The sequence below is a fragment of the Chlamydotis macqueenii genome, chromosome 13 (assembly GCF_036417535.1).
Source record: "Chlamydotis macqueenii isolate bChlMac1 chromosome 13, bChlMac1.mat, whole genome shotgun sequence".
NCBI classification, from domain to species: Eukaryota; Metazoa; Chordata; class Aves; order Otidiformes; family Otididae; genus Chlamydotis; species Chlamydotis macqueenii.
This window is the reverse complement of record NC_141568.1, coordinates 7112629-7133303: the sequence shown is the minus strand read 5'-3', so window position 1 is coordinate 7133303 and position 20675 is coordinate 7112629. Positions and strand designations below refer to the sequence as shown.

At 38.6% G+C, this 20675-nt stretch overlaps 1 protein-coding gene across 3 annotated transcripts in view; it reads right to left on the bottom strand.

Moving 5' to 3' along the window:
• Positions 1 to 1407: 1407 nt before the first annotated feature.
• The window catches only part of ADAMTS18 (ADAM metallopeptidase with thrombospondin type 1 motif 18), a 76693-nt gene continuing 57425 nt past the window's right edge, over positions 1408 to 20675 (bottom strand). For all 3 annotated transcript variants that reach the window (XM_086757951.1, XM_010129501.2, XM_086757950.1), the window contains 7 exons: positions 15480 to 15621; positions 13812 to 13938; positions 9076 to 9280; positions 7481 to 7672; positions 6890 to 7102; positions 5325 to 5472; positions 1408 to 1587 (listed from right to left, as the gene is read on the bottom strand). In XM_086757951.1, the coding sequence (XP_086614077.1) occupies positions 1472 to 1587; positions 5325 to 5472; positions 6890 to 7102; positions 7481 to 7672; positions 9076 to 9280; positions 13812 to 13938; positions 15480 to 15621 (1143 nt within the window). In that variant the 3' untranslated portion in view covers positions 1408 to 1471. The remainder of the gene's footprint in view (positions 1588 to 5324; positions 5473 to 6889; positions 7103 to 7480; positions 7673 to 9075; positions 9281 to 13811; positions 13939 to 15479; positions 15622 to 20675) is intronic.

Below are 20675 nucleotides of genomic sequence, written 5' to 3'. Positions count from 1 at the left end.
GCTAATCTTACGCTGAAATGATACTTTAAAAAAATAGTAAAACTGAACTACATTCATCAACCGAAGTTGTGGGATTGGGTGGAATTAGATAAATATGTCCCTCGTAGGCGCTCCCCAGAAAATTACAGTAGGACACAGCTCTGTCTCAGCATGGGTTTGGCAAGTAGGGTGGGTATTTTTTCAACGCAGAAATTGTACCATTTGATACAGAGTGTCACCAACAATCTCGATACTGAATGATTACAAATATCATTATGTTTATAGTTCTTTTGTTTGGTGGTGGATTCTGAACTAAATAAAAGTTTAGGAGAATGTATAAAAATATAATTAACTTTTATTTGGTTAGAGTAAATCATCCACTTACCTTTATCTTTTTTTTTTTTTTCATATAACACTATGTGAATAAATAACTATATGGAGAAGTTTAGCATGAATTAATGGATTGTAGTATTCTTGTTATTTCCTTTGTGTAATGGATGAATAAAATTTGCAGAGAAATTTAAGATTAAAAGGAAGACATTCTTCAGTATCTCGGCATTCAAACAACCTAGCTTCTGAAAAAAAAAACAACCTACTTTAAAATATCAAGTTTACATTTTAAAATTACATATCTAATGAGCTTAGAAAGTTGAAAACATAACCATTGAGCTCAATAAATCCAAGTTCCTTGAGTTAGTTGAAATATGAAATCCTATTTTACTTGTAACACAGCAATATTAAAAACTCCAAATATTCTAACGCTGAATATTTCTAGGAATACATTTCAAGTTACTAGTTAACCACCTCTGAGTTTCTACACAAAGCAGAAAATGAATTCTTCAAAACAATAAAAAAACAACATTAGCATGATGCAAAACTTGCTTTTCCAGCAGCAAGTCTAATAGAGAAGCACCATATATCTTTGTAGTGCACTATTTACTTCTTGCGGTCACACGTGTGACACTGCATTCTCCAGACAACAGCCATTTGAATGTCTCTCTGTGAAAGTGGCAGTAAACAGCTTCCTTACCCTGGGACGATAGTATCGTAAAAAATATGAAAGGAAACGCTTTTGATAGCGCGATCTGCCATGCTGCCATGCTGTAACCTTCCTCCTTGAGCTCCCAGTCTCTTTTGCTTTGCGTTCTGCTAAATTAGCCAGAAAAGGCTTCCTTGTCTTATTTTCTTCCTCATAACATATGACAGTGCAAAATGACACTTTTAAAGAAAGAAGAACTGCCCCTCGAGTCTCAGTGGTCAAGTGATCCATAGTACCCTGTACTTCAGTGAGGTCAGCAAATAAAGAAAAAAAGAAACATTCCTTTTTCAATATATATCCAACAATTACTGTACCTCAGACATTCCCTTAGAAAAAATGTCTCTTCCATCAGTGGTTTATGTGGCACCATGTCTTGCCTCAAAGCAAAGTTAATTCCAACATAAATTGAAGAAGAGAATCCTGTCACTGAAGGGTTCAGATAACACGCTGCTATCAGTTCTTCTTCGTGCATGATTTACAACATTGCTTGCCATAAAATTTGTGGTTACAGACACCATGCTGGGGTACCAGATGACACCAGCTGAAGAAATCCACACAAGAAGGAGCATCTGAAGGAGAGAAATCCAAGCAATATGGTAAGACTGTGTTTTAGCAAGTCTACAAGTCAGACAATAGTTCTGCACTTGTATGCATTTGGTAATATTAAAAAACACAATGAGTGACTCAATTCAAACAAAAGGAACCATGAACTATCTTTCATCTCAAAATTACTAGTTTATTTTTTTAATTTGTTAGGAGATGTTTAATTTTTTGTAAAGGGATCAAATTTGTTAATTTGATAAAGATAGAGCTAATATAACAGGAAAGTCAGAGGCTAAAGGAATTAAAAGAATTAAAGCACAATTTAAAGTTCAGGAAAACAAGAGGAAATTTCATGGTAGAGGATTAAAAGTCATCTGTGTTTTAATCTCGGATGACAAATGTTGTTCTAAAGCCAGATACTTGTACAAATGAGCCTGCTCTGTGCTCGACGCTGGTTGCTTGCTGCCATCATCAACAGGTGGAGCTTACCTACACCTCAGAGTAATGTCAGCTTTGAGTGCATGTGCATGAACAAGCAAAATGCAAGGAAATCTGGATGCATGGGCCCTACTCTGTGCATGTGTGTGCACAAAGTGCTCTGCTATGTGTTTGCGTTCCAGCAGTTCCTAGAGGGACTTATTTCTCTCCATTTGACTATGCAGGGAGTCTAAGAAATCTCTCTTCTTAGACACTTTATTTAGATGGCATGAATCAGGCTTTTAGGAGTTTGACCATGCCATACTGGTGAAATCTTAATGAACTGCAGTGGGATAAGAGACAGGCTAACGATGATTCGTTCTGAAAAGTGCAGCTTTTAATTACAAATCAAATGAACCATATTTTTCAATTAAGATTTTATTTCACTTAAATTTATGTACAGATCATTTATACACACATCCTAGTTGCTTTAGAAACTTTTCATAGCTGCTTCGTTCTACAGTTTTGTAGTGGATGCTTTATGTTTCTTTAAAAGAGCAGAGTCATGATTCATGCGGATGATTTATAAACAAATTCACCATGTCTGAGAGAGCAGTAAGACGTTTAAATGAGATTTAGCAAAATTTATAGCTAAACTGAAATCTCCTGTGAGCATGGGAAAAGATTCCATTCGACTCTCAGAACTACTGTTTACATGGCCAATAAAAGGAATTTACAGGGAGACAGTGAAGAAAAATCTAGCCACTGAAGTCTGCGTTCTCAGATCAGCTATGCTGAGTCACAGAAGATAAATGCTCCCTCATACAGCACAGACAGCTTCATATTCTGTGAGCCAGGAGTCATCTCCATCTCGCTACAGGAACAACTTTTGATTAGTCATTACTTTGCTTTCTTTAATTCCTTTTTATGTGATGACAAGGGTGATGTTGTATACATTTATCACCCTCAAATTTATTTGAAGGAATAAGAAATTTTTTTTTTAATAATAGTAATTTTCTTTAAAGATGCCATTTTACTCCTCAGTTTTTTTAAAAACATAAGCCCGTCTGTAAATGCTAACATTATGTAAAGAAGATACCGTCCTTGACCAAACCATTGTCCAGGAACGAGGAAGCTCAGTACCGAACTGCAGCCTGCCCACTCCATAGCACTGCCTTCCTATTCTTAACTGAGGGATGCAACTGGGAGTTCAGCTCCAGCTTTCATGTTACTTCACCTGCTGTCCTCCAGACAGAATTTGCTGCTGGGAGGACCCAAAGCAGATGACAGATGAAAAACCTGCACAGCAAAACGTAAGGAAGGCTGTTCTCATTAAGTCAGGAAGAAGCTCTCCTGCCATGGAAGGGTAAATTTTTAAAAATTGCAAATTACTGTTTAAAAAAAAACAATTATAAGCACTAAGGAGGCAATGTTAATAAATCTTTCTGTCCCTTTTGAAGATCAGAGTGCAATGCTAACACTACAGAGGTATGGCCAAGCACTTTACCCTTGGGACCTAGTCCAAAGACAACTGGAATGAACACAAAGGAGCCCCACAAACTTCAATGGATGTGGCTCAGGCTGTCAGTTCCTTGTTTCTATTTACTCTAGTATTTATATGTTGTTTAAATTTTCATGCATTTTAAGCAGTTGGATTTACTAGGAGTTATGGTGACCATAACTGCATCTAGCAGAGGGATGGAAATGACCCAGTTTGTCTAGGAAAGTGTGTAAATGCTCCCTGAAACACTAGTTTCTTGACTGTGATCACTGAGCTGGAGCTGCATGGCTGATAATAGAGACTAATTTGCTTCAATGTGATTCCAGCACAGCTGGTTCCCTCTCTTTTTGTTGGTTCAGACAGAAAGTTAGAGAGCAGTGGAGAGATAATTGATCTCTAGAGCCTGACGACCCAGTTACAATAAAGGGGAAAGGGCTCCTGCAGATGTGAGGAGAGAAAGAAACAGGCCAAGGCCAAAATTAATAACAGACATTACTCCAGACATGAAATATAGCAGAGGAAGGCAAGGGTGAAAGAAAAGTACTTGCTATATGGTGATGGAAAAGGATGTAAAAGAAAAACTCCAAAGTACAGCAGAACTCTTTTAGGAAGGTTCATTTGAAGTGTTAAGAACATTTACTTATAAAACCAGCAGAACTATTTACTTATCCCTTTTAGACCCATTTCATCTATATGTCCTTGTTTGGATTCAGGACCCTGATATATCAGTTTGATACTCTGCATGTCTTTCAGCTGATGCAGTAGAGCGCTCTGTTAAGATATCACGGGGTTTTACGGGGTTTCTGTGCACAGTGACTGCCAGGAGTCAGTGCAGATGAGAAGGGTGGTTGGCTAATGTCAGTTCACAAGATGCAGAGCCAGAGCTTGACCTTTGCTCCCAACTCTATTACCACCTTTCTCTTGCAATCCAGCCTAAGTTTTATAGCTGTTACTTTCAGCTCCCAGTTTCAAAACAGTAACAAAGACAGTTAATGTACGGTATTTTTAAAGTTAATGTTTAAAGTGCTTTAGCATACCAAGGTAACTGGCATTATATGGGACAGACTGGATCTCCATGAGTTTTTTTTTTTTTCCCCACAGTTAAGCAGGAGTCACAAACTGTAACCAGCTTGTAGGCAAACATATGTGATGGGGCTAAAGCACTGCTCTCCTTCTGTGGTGATTCTGAGAGAATTCCCCTTCCATCATTCAGAGTGACAAACCTCTTGCTCCTCCTGCTCCTCTAGAATTACAAAATTCACTGAAGAGGTGGAAATGGGTACAGCAGACATACAGGTGGGGACAGAGCTTACTTTCATGTTCCCTGACTGCAGGTCATGCAGTGATCAGAAGCAGTAAGAAGAGAAAGTACATTCTAGACAAAGCATTTTTGGACTCCCAGGATATGGGTGCAATCTGAAGCTGGGATGGACTTCAGAAGACTAAAAATAAATGGCAGGTTCTTATTGCTCAGTTCAAAAGTTGCTATTTTTAATCATAAAACAGTACCAGCATACAATGATCCTATGTTATTCAACGAGATGGTACAAAGATGCAGCTCAGAACCAAATGACATAACTTTCTGTCATACTTTTTGTTAAATATATCTCTTTTTTTAAATCTGTTCAGCTATACTCTCAAGTCTGCTTTAAGAGGATTCACTTTGAGAAGAGAGAAGCTGTAGTATCAGAGAGTGACTGTAAAGCTGGAAAGTCTAGGGAAAATTCATTTATGAAGGAACATGCCAAATCCTAATCCTCAGTGGATGTAATTGGAAAAGGTGACTTGCTGGATATAGAGTGCTAAGCAACCAACCCTGCTGCAGCATGTAGAGCTGAGTTTTACCTCTTTTCACAGGAACTGGACAGAAGTTCGTATTGCAGGCTCTCAGGGTTGCTGGTTTCTGATGGGGCAAGCAACCAGAAGCTGGTCGTCCTTGGCGCAGGCACTGTACACTCCGGGTTTGCACTCCCCCTCCACATGTTACTGTACACTGAAGAGAGGAAAAAAGTAAAAGTCATGTTTCATTATAGAGACTCTCTGGGAGCCCATGAAAGCCAAGGAGTAACTTTCAAGGGCTTTGGATGAGACTTTGAAAGAGAGAGGGGTCAGGACTGGATGTGTTGCAACACATTCAGCAACCCCCATCAGGACCAGCTTTTCAAAGATGGGTGCATCTGTTCTCCCTTCTGAAAGTTTGGTTACTTAAGGACTCAGCTGAAAATTCGATTCCTTATTTAGGCATCGAGACAGAAACTGAGTATTTTAGAAAACCTGTTCCTGATTGTCTGCACTGATTTCTTTTGAACTCTGAGCCTCTGGGCCCAATCCTGCTGTCTGAACAGAGAGAAAACTCCCATTGGAACCATAATTATGGCAGTATCTGGGGAAAACCAGTATGCGTTTGCAGGAAGATCTATGAACTATTTTAAAATGAATAAGCGTTTTACTTGTATGTGTTTCATGAAAAGTTGTCTTTAAGATAAATGTGGTCATTTTCATCTGATTACAATTGTCAGGCATACATTGTTTCATGTAAATGTTATTAAATGAGTGTGTGTCTTATTGATATGTGACTCATAAAGTAGATAAGTTCCAGAAATACAGAAGCTTGTTTGCAAGAATGTAGAAACAAATACAGACTGATCCTGTAATTAATCATAGTATTTAGGGAATTCCAGGCAATCTGTGCAGATACTCAAATACATTGTGCATATAGATATGTAATAGTTTAACCACAGTGCAGTTCGAAGAAGACTGAGACAAAAGTGTTGGAAAATGAGCATGGAATGTAGTGCCTCTCAAGCATGAATAACATTTTTAGGTGACATTCTTCAGTTTCAGGACAAAGAAATGAGCTGCACCAAAGTACATGATAGATGTAGACCAGCTGCATCATGTTTCTGTGGCTGAGTGGTGCGACCTTCAGGGAATGGCTACGTGCAGGAGACACCTGTGGACTTTAGGACTGGAGATGCCTCCTCCATACAATAGGACATTTGACTACAGCACAATGTAAGACTGGAGCTAGCTTTAATCTAGGGAGCTTGGATTCACACTGCCCTCAAGTCACAGTGGCATGGTCTTCAGCATTTTACGCCCACCAGCTGTTTGTGCCGCTCCAGCTAGCGTCCATTCTGTGGCACAGGTTACTGCGGCTTTTCTAGGTTTGGTGCTCTCTAAGCCCAGCACTGCAGCCTCACCTAATTATGGCGGATACGCTGTCCAAGAGTCAACAAGCACATTGCATTTGTTTTGTCCTTTAATGCTGTGTAGTAGAAAAGCACTACAGTATGCCACTTGAGCTACTGTGTAGAGAAACTTGCTCCTTTTGTAAATTCAATAAAAGCCAAGACATGAAATAGTGCTGGAGAAAAGGTGAGAGAGGCGAGAAAGTTTTCCATTCCTACCTGCTGCCAGGGTGAGGAATACCAGCCAGACACCATGTTATACAGCGTTTGTGATGGACAGGCTCCCTTGTTACAAGCTTCTTCCAGGTTGGCATTTGGTTTCTTGATGTTTCTACATCTTCTCTGAGGAAAGGTGATCAATTTCCCATGGATGCTTTTCTCACCACATTTTAGTTCTCGCTTTTGTACAGCTGGGCCACAGGAGGCTGAGCACTGCAAAGGCAAGGTACACCTCTTAAATCTATGGAAACATGTTCAGATAAAGGAGACTGTGCTATGTGCAGGAGACCCCAAATAATTATGCAAAACTATGAAAGCATTATATAATTAAAACACAAAACCATGTTCTGTAATGTGTAAACTGAAATATGAATCCAAGTCAGTGAAAGTCCTGAAAAACAAAGACATCAGGGTACATCTAACTACATCTGGATGTAAACAACTGTATTTTTATACTGGCCTGCCTACAACATCTGATTTTCAAATGACAGCTCAGCTTGCTTTCCCCCACATGGTTGGTGGGTGTCCCTGAGTCAATGTTTCCAAGAGCAGCAAAGGAAGGCAGTGAGCCATGTAACCGCACCACTTTACCTCACTCCAGGAAGAAATCACCCACTGGAGTCGGTCATTTTTGGGGCAGCGTCCTAGCACACAGGTCTGCTGGGATTCAGGTTTATGGTCTCTGCTGCACATACTTTCAGGCAAAATTTTAACCTTGGGAGAACCGGTACTTTTGCAGTAGACATCCCGTTTCTTAACACCTCTCCCACAAGTCTTGGAGCACTGTGATGGAAAGAAATATTCATTTGAACGAGAGGAAATTAAAATTGGCATTATTTGTATTTTACAGGAGAGCATAGAAACCATGGCTGATGTGCTGTGTAGCTGCCATTATAATACAATTCTGTTGGTAAATAAGTAACAGTAACATCTGTATGTCACTGCTGAAACATTGTTCTAAATGTTTTCTTAATGTAAACTATGAACTCTTACAGCCCCCATGTAGGGCAGATAAGTAATGTCTTTCTTCCGTGGACGAGGAAGTTGGACTTGTGAGCAAAATGCTTTTTTCCCTGGACAGCATAGTTGAAAGCTGGTCCTAACGTCCCATCACAAAATCTCCCACAGCAAGATGTTCTCAGTTATTTGTTATTGTGTCCTCACGTTGGCCTAGAGGGATGAGATAGAGGTAGAGAAAACTACCCAGGGAATCTATACGTAACTCCTTCCCCAAATGAAGCTCACTATAAGACAAAATCTGATACACACAATGGTTAAGAAGCTTGGCCAAAGACATTTTAATTGCCAAGATTACAGCTGAAGCTTAGGACAAGTCACCAGTGAATAAATATGCACTCCTGAACCAAGGTTCAGTTGGAAAGACATCATTCTATAGTTTTCATTGCCTTAGCATACAATAAAATGCACGAACAAGCCATTTCTGATGAAATGAAGAAATCCACAGCCCTGAAATAATACTGTCAGCTTTCTAGCTTGTTGCATCCTCTTCTAATTGTTCTTCTTTTTATTAATAATTAAGGGGCACATTCCAAGGCAGAATCCTGCACTATCACTATTCATATTAAATTACAAATGTTTTAAAAAGATTTCATAAAAGCAAAGCTGTACTGAGGATGCAACAGAAATATTTGCATGCTGAAAATCTGTGGTTTTAATTTTTTCTTCCAAATAAACAAATAATTCCTTTCATTTAAAATTACTCTGACTTGTGTAAGAGAGGATGATGGGTATTTTGCATTTTTTTTCCTTTTAATTCCTTTGAGCCTGTGATATAACAGCTTTCAGTTGAATCTTAAAATCTTCAGTAACTTGTTCAATAGGCCCGTTCAATACACTTCAGCAGGACTTGTGAAATTAATTTTCATAGGCTTATTTGAAAAATCCCAACTTGAATTATACCACTTCCTAAAGAGGATATAAAAAAAAATATCCATCTATCTGTTTGTATGTACCAAGAAAGGACACCACATGTCCACTTCTGCCAGCTCCCCTGTCCGAGCACTTAGGAAGGCTAGCTAAAATATATGCATAGTTTACATATTATCTTCCAGAGCCACTTGCAAAATACTATCTTCACCAAGTTTGCAGTTTTCTTTTTGAGCAGAGTTTTTGGCAATATTTTCATTATGCCAGCAGACAAAAAGGTATGTTTTTCTCCAGATTACCTGAGACCACGGGCCAGGGCTCCATTCGGGTGGGCAGTCCTGACTATTGCACATCTGCACCTGTGCAGGGGTGCTGACGGGACACAGGGAATGGGCCACTACCTCCTCTCTTTGGAAAGCCCTTTTCTGGACACACTGAATGAGACGACTTTGTTGCCCTTCTCCACAAGATTTGCTGCATGCACTCCATTCGCCTGTTGACCAGCTTAGAGAAGAAAATGTATGTTAGAAACACAGGAGTCCAGTTAGCTTTATCAAATCAACACGTATGAGCCACCTATCAAATGTGAGTCATTCAGGGATTCTGCTGAGCCTGCTCTCCTGAGGTACTGATACCTGTTCAAGCAATCAACAAGCCTTAGTTATATAATCTGTCTTCAAAGCATGGAACATTTTGCTAGGGATGAAATATAAGTCACACAACTAGAAAAACTAGTATCACTTATTTACAGTTCTCATCTACCAGAACCAACTTGCCTACGAATCCGACCTGGAATTTGGAGTTCCATGGGGACTGAGAGAGATAGTGCCGTTGAGGCAGGTGGAGTTTCTAGAAGATCTAAGGGTCTGGCTAACAAATTATCGTGCCTTTTTAACCACGTCTATGGTTTTAATTGAAAAAAAAAATCTCTAAAACAGGAAAAGAAAAATATTTTCTAAAGAAATGGTAGGATGATCACTCTTGTCACGTTAGCTGCTGAAGAGACCTCCAAAGAGACTAGCAGACCAGAGGCCAAAGGAAGAAGCCAGATAGATGGTTAGAGTTCTGTCAATCAATAACATTCGATTATTGGAAAGTTCTGCCCTTTGTTTTTTCCTTTTTACATCTCTCAGAAGACAGGGCAGAGGAGGAAAAGCTGATCTAAGGGAAAAGCTGGCATGGCAGGGAAAGAATGGAGCCAGTTTAGCTGAACAGGTACCTGCCAATGTGTTTGTGAGTAGATACACTCATGCAGGGCAACAAACGTTGGCATGGTGCTGTCCAGTGGTACTTCTGTCAAACTTTACTGGCCTCTATTCACAAAAAAAAAGAACTTGCTTGCTAAAATCAGCAGTGCTGTCATTAGGGTCTGGGTGATTAGGGTCATTAAACGTCCTCAGACTAATAAAATCGGCAGATGGATGATGCTGAATCAAAATAAACCAGAGGAACGCTAACCAGCAAAAGCTGTTGGGCAAATCTATCTCCAGTCAAAGGAACACTTCAGTTACGCATTGTGTCACTGAAGTTACACGAAGTCTGAAGAATTGTTGCCAATTGCTTAGGATAAGTTCAGTTTTGAAATGTCAATAGCTGCTCAGTGTTCCTGTTACTGAAGGTCTGAATGGTCCCCAGCCTTTGTGGAACACTGCAAACGTACAGCCAAGTGTCTGCCCACAGAGGCGTACAATGTAAGACCATAAATAACAACTAGATAGGAAAACAGCTGTGAAGAAACAAAGGAAATTATGAATGACGATATGATTACTCAAGTTGAGAACTCGTATTCAAAGACCTAGCACTGAATTTTAAAGATTTTAAACCAGCAGTTTTACAGATTTTAATAATGTATGCCACAGAAGACATTCTCATCTCGATCCAAATGCTTGGCCTATCCTACTTCCATGGTTTCTCACAGCATCAGCCCTGTGACCACTGGAATAGCTGCATACGTAGGATTTTTGTTAATGTTTTTAATGACAAGCAAGCTTTTTTTTTCTTTTCTTACTGTGTGAAAGATGAACAGCATCCCATTTGCTATTCTGTTCACATCTGCCTGAAAATAAAGCTAATTTTAATTTGTAAAAAAAAATGTATAAAAAGTCTGTTTTGGAAAAATTCCTTTGGGAATCAAAGAAATCCCAACTCTCAGTCTAGTAACTTCAGTAATTGCCAAAAGAAGTGGGAAATTTAAAAAGCACTAATGTAAGGACAAAGAAATATTAATCTGAAAAGTCAGTAGTTATATAATTCCAGAACACGTCAGAAGTTTCCTTTTTGTCTGATTTATAAATATTTGGACTACTGCAATACACACTTTTGGAAAAAAAGTTATAGTTTTAATCCTTTTTACAATTTTTAATTAGTTTGCCTTGATGTTTCTGACAACGGTGATTGGTAGAGGAACCAAAAGCGTTCATTTTAAGAGTTTATTCACCATAACTGCCCAGAAAGTTCCCCTCTTCACAGAGGAGAGGGCAATAAACCTACTTTAATGTCCTCTAGTAAACTGCCATTTGCCAAGACTATCTGGGCTATGATCCAAGAGTATCTTTCATTAGCTCAAATAACTAAATAACTATGACCAGATTTGGCAGCTCTGAAATCCAACAACAACAGTGTGCAGTGCTGATGCCTTTCGGTGTTCTTACTGTTGGGACAGTAGTTTGTTCCTACACAGACTAATAAGTCTTTGTTCTTATGCAGCAGTTATTCCTCACTGACCTTTATAAGTCTGGAGCCTCTTTTATGTCACAGAACCGACACGCTTGTATCTCCTCTATTATTCACCTCCTTCCCTTGCCTATTATGCCTACCATATTTGTTTTTGCTTTATTTGCTGGCTATTCAGCATTCCTTGTTTCCTCCATGGTATTTACTAATACTACATTTTTGATGTTCGCAGTCCCGGTTTTATGGGAAATATTACATGCCATGATTTTCTGGGCAGATTCTTCAGCAGAGATTCTGGCATAGTTTCACTCAGCAGAATGGCACTCTGTTAATTTAAGGCATGGTCCTACATGTAGATCTTCCATGCATGAATATATCCTAAGGATTTTTAAAATAATTAATTAGTGAGTTGCATTTTTTTCCCTAAAGGTGTCTTGGGGCTTTTACATTTCTTCTTTTTGTACTCTTTTTAGGGTCCAAGTCATTAATTGTCTTTTAAAGTAGTAAATCTAAGAATATAAGAGAAGTTTCAGCATGGAAACATTGCATTGTGTGTCAAAATGGATATTCAGCATTTCCAGTGATAGATATATCAGTAGATGTTCAAAATACATCGAGCTCTCTGCTTAACAGAAATGGGAAATTTTGTGTGTGATCAATAGAAATTAATACGATTTTGGTGAAGCTTTATAGCATAACAATGCCACATCAAAACAAAGGTAAGCATAAACAGCTTAAAAAGACTCCTGGGAACATCACAGACACTACATTTCTGTTTAAATGTTACTGAGTTCATTGGATAAAAATAGTTCTGGCAGAAGATAAGTCGTATATGAACAGATTGTGTTCGGCTACAAAGATTACTTAAAATTAGTATTGAGAAAATTCATGTGGCTAAATGCAATCTAAAGAAACTGCTGAAGTAGGAACATGGGGCTCTCGTGTCACATGTGACCATTAAACCTTATCTCTATCGTTATGTGGTCATAGTGTGTAATTTGCCATTTGGATTTTGTGTACTCTGCTGTAATCTTTAAATTTTGCAGGAAATTCCAGACTATTACGGGACTATTTTTATAATGTTCAACATATTTCAAACTATGGATTTTTAAGTAAAAACAAAGCTCCTGGAGAACATATACATCTTTTTGCTTTGCCCCATCACCCTGTTCTGGATTGGAGGAGATGGGGAGTGCTTCCTATCAACCTTCCTCCAGTGTGTCATTCTGTGAAGTATGGGAGCAGGCTTAGCCAGTGGCTTTCAGCGTCCAGTGCTTTCATCACAGAGTCAGTCCAGCAGATGACACCAGGTCTAGAGCTTTCCTCCATTTCCTCTGCCTTCTGCTGCCTGTGCGCTTCACTGCATCCTTAACTGTCTTTATTTCCCACTGAAATACTCATAATTTTTTTCAACTTATTGCTTTAGAAAATCTCCTGTTCTGGAAGTCAAAATGTCCAACGTACAGCTTTACTGATCTTTACTATAAAATTAAAATAGCGCTATATTTGCAAAGTCAGGAATCCAAAAGAGAAAAAAAAAACAGAAAAAAAGATGGCACATATGTCCTTAAATCTACCCATTTATATTCTAAGCCACATAATACTGTGTTTAATTATAAGCGCACAACATTTTTTTTTCCAAAGGACCCCTACCACAGCTACTATAAATCAGTGTAACTCCCTTGTTTTTAAAGGAGCTCTATTGATTTGGACCAGCTGGATTCCAAATGCTTATCTATATGTCAGTGTCTTCCTTTGCATCTCACCTTTCTTATGTCTTTTAGAAAATAAGATTTTTTACACAGGCAATGTCTTCATATTTATTTTTGTGGGCACCAGGAGCATTGCTGACGATTTATTTGGTTTAGATAGTCCTTTTCTTGGTATCGTAACACCCTGTGGTACATTTTGTCCAAAAAATCACTAATTACACTTCACAAGATTCTTTTAACCTAATCTAATATGTGGAATCTGAGTTCTGGGGCCAAGCTTCCACAGGGGGAGTAGCACTTTACTCAGGAAATGGTCTTATTGATTCAAGGTGAGTAAAGGTGGCAGAACAGGCCTCTAAGTAACTTAGATTTACTCAGTGTCACATAGCTAACCCCAGCATGGTGACAGAGCTGCAAGCAATCCTCAGGAGGTCTTGCTTAGCAACAAAAGAAATACCGCCTCTATTATTATCCTTGGGCAGAAGCCTACACAACTAACATTTTTAAACAATTACTGGTTTACGTTACAGAATAAAAGCGAGTTCATCTAGTAGGCTATACAATTCTGCGTGCCTATCGAAGGGGACTTCTTTTGTGGCAAACTCAGTCATACGGCACAACGAAAAGGTACAAAAATAATGAGGACTTACTATGCTGGGCAGGGATTAGTATTGCATAGCTTTGTGTCAGTTAAAGGCTTCATCCTTGGGCCACAAAAGGAGGAATTAACTTGTGTACGATGATCTTCTAAACAAATTGCTTTTGCTGTAATGTGTCCTATGGAAGTATTAGAAAAAAAATACAATAAAATAAACGTTTACTCAAATTATAAGAGGAAAAAGTAGCAGGGAAGAATTTTAACTAGACAAGTCCAAGCTTATCCTTGGTAAAATTCCACTGACTTGAACTAAATAAAATAGGATTTTATTTGGCAACATGGTCTTAACGTTAATTTCCTTCTCTGTAACACAGGTACTATTGAAGTCAGATGAAACATTTTAGTTATAAACAGCATATGTGCAGAACCGTCCCCCAGCAAAAATTAGTAATTCTTCAAATCCTAATTCCCTGCAGAAACTAGCAGTGTTTGCTTAGAGCTCTCCTCATGCACTTGCAAACTGGAACAAAACACGTAGCAAGTTTTTACACCATATCTTTACACTCCAGAATTCTGCAGGTTCCTTCACCTAAACTCTTATCTAGTGTCAACATCAGCAGATTACAGAGAAGACTACAAATGCTATAAGATTAAGTGATTTTATAGATTTATCTTTTTATTGAGATGTATCATTCACCTCACCCATGGGTCACTTGCCACAGCAAGTCAAACTTGGAAACACAGTTGCTTCCATCATCTTTATATCCATGTTGCAACCTTCATTTGTTTTAAAGGCAAGCAAGAAAAACACAGTTGTCATATTTTATGTCTGCAGTGCTCCTGGTGGGTCTTTCTTCCACAAACAGTTTACTGAGATGCTGTGAAGTCTGACAACACACGAGCAAGATATTCCTGAATTTCACCCGGACTTATCTGCCAATACAGGAGCATAACGTGGCATTTCCTAGGTCACCCAGTCCTATTCTTTGGTATTGAAGACAACTGCATCATATAGTCTGATTTAGATGACTCAGTTCCAATTTAAAGGGTCCTAAAATTTTAATTCTCAATTCTTTTTGCAGGACTTCCCACATGCCAGGTTTCTGCTTTCATTACCTCCCAGAACTGCTTTCGCTGACAGAACATCCAGAATTTAGAAAAACAAACAGATGGTCTGCGCAAAGCAAATACCTAGAGGAATATGGTAACAAGAAATCCTTAGCTTATACAGAATTTCAGACTCTGACCTGGCAGAACTCAAATATTTGTAATTAAACAGTGAGAAAATCAGGGTGCAACTGTCAGTAAAGGTCTTGATTATATTTTAGTCTTCGATTACTCTCTACAGATAAGATAAATTTTACTCATTATTTGGTATCTTTCTATATTCCCATACTGCAGCAACAGCAAAGTGCGTATTTAATTCCCACCTTACTTCAACAGGAAGATATCATATGCATACGGATTGACCAAAAGAAAAAAGACTGAGTCACTATAAGTGACACAAATTGACACCGGCATGAATTCTTTTTTACTATAAAGGAAGTATGAAGGTACTTCACCTATGTTGTAAGTTGTCAGATAAAAAAATAAGGACCAGGTGTTCAGTATAACCACCCGTATGTATTGATACAAGTTTGCAAAATAAAAGCAGCTGAAATGTTTAAGATGCTATAAAAAAATTTAAAAGATGAAGATTGGAAATTGGAAAGTTACCTACCACCACCGCAAGCAGCTGAGCACTCAGACTGCACCGTCACCCAGGAGTAGCTATGTTTTCTGACAGATGTCTTGTTTTCATTGCTCGTTTTGGAAAATGTATATTCCCAAGCAATCCCAGGATTTTTGCCTTGTAACAGGATCTGTAGAGGGGTGTTTGGGGTTTGTTTAAAAGAAAAAAAAGGGGGGAGGGTAAAAACAAAAGAAAAGGATTCTGTCATTCTGGAGGAAGATGAACTTAACATAATATACACACAATATTTATACACACACTATTTGTGAAATAATTTTCCGGAGACCTAATTTTTCAATAAATTAACAACCATCAAAGTAATTCCTAAACAGCAAAGCATTTGCTTGGACTAACACCTGCAGGGCACGTAACAGAAAAGCGCAGAAATACACAGTTCAGCGTTAACACTCCTTTAAATCAGAAGACATTTGACTGATTGGTGAAGTAGAAATGCCTTCAGAAGGTGTGAAATATCATCCAAAGACTTTTGGCAATGCTGTATTAGTCACTGCCCCAGCTCTCGGCGCTCTGCTCCTGCAATTGGCCCTTAATAAGTGGGTCCCTGCGTTGGCTGGGGGCTCGCTGGCAAGTGCTGGAGTTTGCCTGTGGCAGTGGATGGATTAAGGATTTAGGGGTGGGAGAAGTTTCTTCTCTTTTAGTAAGTGAAGTCCAGGCGAGCTGATCCTTCCACAAGGTCTTCTGTGAATGAAGAAGCCTCTGCCCATTAAGTGAGCAGGATTCAAATGCTTTGCTGAAGGAGGCTTGAGCAGAGCAGCAGTATAGCTGTATGGGGACTAGGAACAGAGGTGGTTAGAGATGACGTCCTCAGTTCTTAGGGCTGAGGCTATAAAATAGATTTATTTTTTTTTTCCTTATGTGGACTAGTGATAAATTATGCTTGAAAGACCCTGAGCTGGTATTTTCTCATGATGATTGAAGCTGATAAAGCTTCAGTCCAGAAGAGGACCCATCCCTGAGTGTCTACAAGGGAAAAAGGATTGGGAAAAAATCTTTTATTCATTATTTTAGCATAATATGTTAGAAAATTTATAGAAAGTGTGACTACTCACTATACTAATAATTTTTGTCATTTACCTGAGGGAGCCCTCGGGGGGGGTGTACTATTTTAGTGGTGAATTATACTGCAGTTTTCATGCATGCAACTCTAAAATTCATTGTATTCATTTCAAGTCTGCATTATAATCAATGCAAGATGCGTGAACATCTGACACATACCTAAATTTGAGGAGAAATTTCTATTTAACAACATTTATTTTAGAAGCTATTTTTGGCAGCAAAGTGCATTTATATTCATACTTAATAGAAAAAGTGCAAGAGTTTACAGTTACAGAGCTCTACTAAGTTTAAATTCTTCACAAATATGGATCTGGTCAGAGTAATATAAAGAGCAGGTGCAGTCAGTCCAGTTCCTAAATATGCTTTTTGATAAGTGCTAGCATTTCAAGTACAATTCCAGTCTACGTTAATCATTACCATTCAAAATATTAATAAATTATCAGTTAAGTTAAAATGATTTCTAACCTGAGTGCTTAAGCAATCCATGTAGGTAGAACTGATCTCTGTATAGACTGCTTTTATAAAATAGCAACAAACTTGCATTTATGTCATTTAAGACCAAGAAATAAAATAACATTTTGAAATGTAGCCAAGGCTTTTAAAGTATTCTGAAAATGTACCTATTGGAAAACAGAAATTACTCATGACAGTGAAAATTCAGACCAAATTTACATGACCTCCAGCTCAATAATGTTGAACACATGAAGGATCTGGACTGCATACTGTTTACTTTTCTACAAGAAAGAATAACGGATGCTGTATTTTCCATTCTTAGTAGCGAAAGATTTTATTTCAGTCAGTGAACCTTAAAAATCATCCAAACTGAGAATATAGGAATTAAAGCTGTAAAAGGCAAAATACTTCCAAAAGAATTGGAGAGTACATGCCTTCTCCTTGGAAGATTCAGATTAGAAGAACCTCCAAGCACAGGTAAATTAAAGTATTTCATGTCAAAGTTTTCATCTCAGCCATCCAGGCGTAATTCATGAGCAGCTTAGAATACTCAGTGATTACTGAGAGAATAGAGAGTGATTACTGATCTGTTTTTACTGAATATTCTTTACAAAAATAATACTTCTATATTTGCTTTAGGAGTGAGTCATATATGGATGTATGTTTCCCAAGAACAGGATTAAAATCAAACACTCTGAAATTAGAAAACAGTAGAATTGAGACTGCTTTGTAACTTCATGCTGCCCTGCATCTCTGGATCCCGTACTGTCTTTCCAGAAAGCCTCTGCTGCCTTGAGTGCTCACAGCACATGGTGCTCACTAATGAGCCTCTTACACAATTCCCATATTTTATGTTATGTTCATTCATCACTCTGTGGTTTTGTGCCCTATTTGCTATGCTCTGTTCAAACCATTATCAGTGTAACTTCTTGGGGGACTTTTCTTTTTTTCTTTGGCTATTCATCACTATTAAATGTAAATGTTTTATAAGATTTAACAGCCCCCTTCAGAAGAAGGAAAATGTCTCTTCTGTATAAATTTTTATTTTTAGAAAGCTGTCTGCTGATAGCAAGACATCTGTTAAAACAGCTCTTCCACAGTCACTTTGAATATTGAAACTCAAGTCCATGGGCATTAAGAGTTTCTAGAAAAAGCAGGTTGCAATAATATGTGTTCACTCTACTGTCGTCCTCTTAAGGAGAAACTGAAACATATCTAGTCTGTAAAGTTTCAGAACGTGTGCCTCAGAAACAAATGGGGTGCATTAATAAGAATTGAGCTCTGGAAAACTATTCTGTAATTAAACCAATTCCTTTCCTGGTTCTTCTTACAGACCAGACCTCAAAATGCTTTAATTTGCTTCTACTCATAGGAAGGTCCTACGAGTCCAAGGTATTAGCACAGATCTCAGCATCTTAGACAGCCAGAAACAATTTCATAGAGTAGCTTTACTTGCTTGTGTTAGAAAGGATCTGGCTAATGTATGAACAGTCAAAGTCAGATTTCCTCTTTCATGGTCCTGTGAGGATGCACTTTCTCCCATTTCAGTAGGTGTTCTGTGTTCCTTCAAGTGCAGAGGCTGAAATTCTATCTGGCCTTTTAGTAAGTCGTGTCAAAAGAGGAGGAGGTTTTGCCCATACCTCAAGACCTTGTGTAAGGGTTAGCCCTCATCTCACTTGATTGTGACAACTGTCATAAAACTGTGCTATGGCAGTGGCCAAAAAAACAGTAAAGCTTAAAACTTTTCTAATAAAAATATCTTAAAGTGTTAGACTGAATACTTGTCTCTGAAAGTGCTCTTTACTTTGTGATAGTGGAGCCAAGAAACATAACAAACGCATCCTGAACAACAGAATTCAGAACACAAACAAGGGAGGATGAGAAGATAAAAGTGGCAACCAGTCTTACTCCTATTAAAGCAATCTTCAACAGAGTAAAGAGAATGAAGAGGAAATTCTCTCGGACGAGTTAAAACAAGACAGGTTAGTATCTATCACTTCAGAGAACAACCACACAGTGACGTAAGAAACTCGTGCCCTCTAGCTGAGTGCATGCCTGTGGGGTAAATCCTGCACGCCGGGCAGGCTGGGCCATACACGTTTTAAGACCCTGGGCTACAGCCCCTTCTTGCGTGTTGGGAAGCAGACACCATTGTAACAGGCAGCTGAAGTGAACTTCCTCTCCCTTTCCTGGCTGGCAGCCAAGGCTGGAGCCCCTTCCCACCCAGCAGACTATGGCGGGAATGTTTACAGAGCAAGAGCTGCATCACAGTCTCTTTCCTCCTGTACCATCCCACCTAAAAGGGCAAAATCAAACTCTGGAAAAGCATTGGAGACAGAATATTACAGGGCACAAAACCGTATACTTTAAAGTCCCTGGCACTCAGCTGAAAAAGTGTACCGTGTATAATGGTCACACAAGTTTTCATCAGGAATGCAGTACTATTGCAAAGTTTCAATTTTGATATTTCCAAAGTAATGAGCACATAAAAAGGTTTTGATTGTATTTTCAAACATTCATTATAAAGCTCTTCCTTAACAACCCAGTAAGTGAAGTCTGCATATACAGCCAAGTTATCAGACCTACAAATTTGGAAAGACCTCCAGTGCTAGTCTACTTAACTGGATGCATTCCAGCATCTTTTCAGCCAACTGGCATTTGCTCCCAAATTTACAGCTGGCAAACAACCTCCTTAAACATTTCCAGTTCCTCAACAGAACTGTTTAATATCTACCTTTAACACACCAACCACCTGACTTCAGACACAACACTCAGCAGCTCTGACCGCAGGGCGCAGAGTTATAAAATTTACAGCTTCTTGAGTTCGAAAACCACAGACTGTATGGCTGGAATCTGCCAGATCTATTCTGAAGAAAAAGAACTGTGGCTTGGGCTTAGGGCACAGAATGTTAAAACAATGGATAAACTGAATTCTCCTGAGTAAAGAACCTTTTCCTTTTGCTGCTAATTTTGATTTCAAAGCTTAACCAATACATTTTCTAAACTGCTCCTTTGTTTGAGATTATTTTTTTCCCATGCCTATCCTAAGTTTACAATACAAGACTCCATTCTGCAGGTCAAATTTTTAAAAAGCTTATCAACATTGCTTTGTTATGACTGACACTGTGCTTTTCAGATGTTTTTTACTGTAAGATGTGTATGTGAAGTTACTTGCAACACACTGAATTAAAGGAGATTAATTTACACAAGATAAATGCTTCCTTCCTTAATATTCTATCCAATGTATAGGAAAGCATACTAATGTGTGGCATGTAACAATCTGAAAAAATTACACGTTATCTCTGTGAAGGACTAATAGACATTTACAAATCCCTTCCAGTGCGAAGCTGAAGCTAGAGAAAAAAGCCAGGTGAAGGAACAGCTACTGTCTACCCACATGTGCTTCATGTATTTTCATCTTTACTCATTCTGCATGTGCATAATTTACAGAATAGGCATGAGCCCAGACTTTGAATCCCAGCATACAGGTAGCTTTGATCTGAGTCTTCAAATTGCATCTGCATTTCCTGGGTCACTTCCATGCTTTGTAAGTCTTTGATGATTTCTTTAGGTGAATGCAACAGAGTTAAGCTACCTGCAGCGAGCCATCAGTTGCACCAAGGGCAGACGGAGAAGTTTGTGTGGAAGACCAGT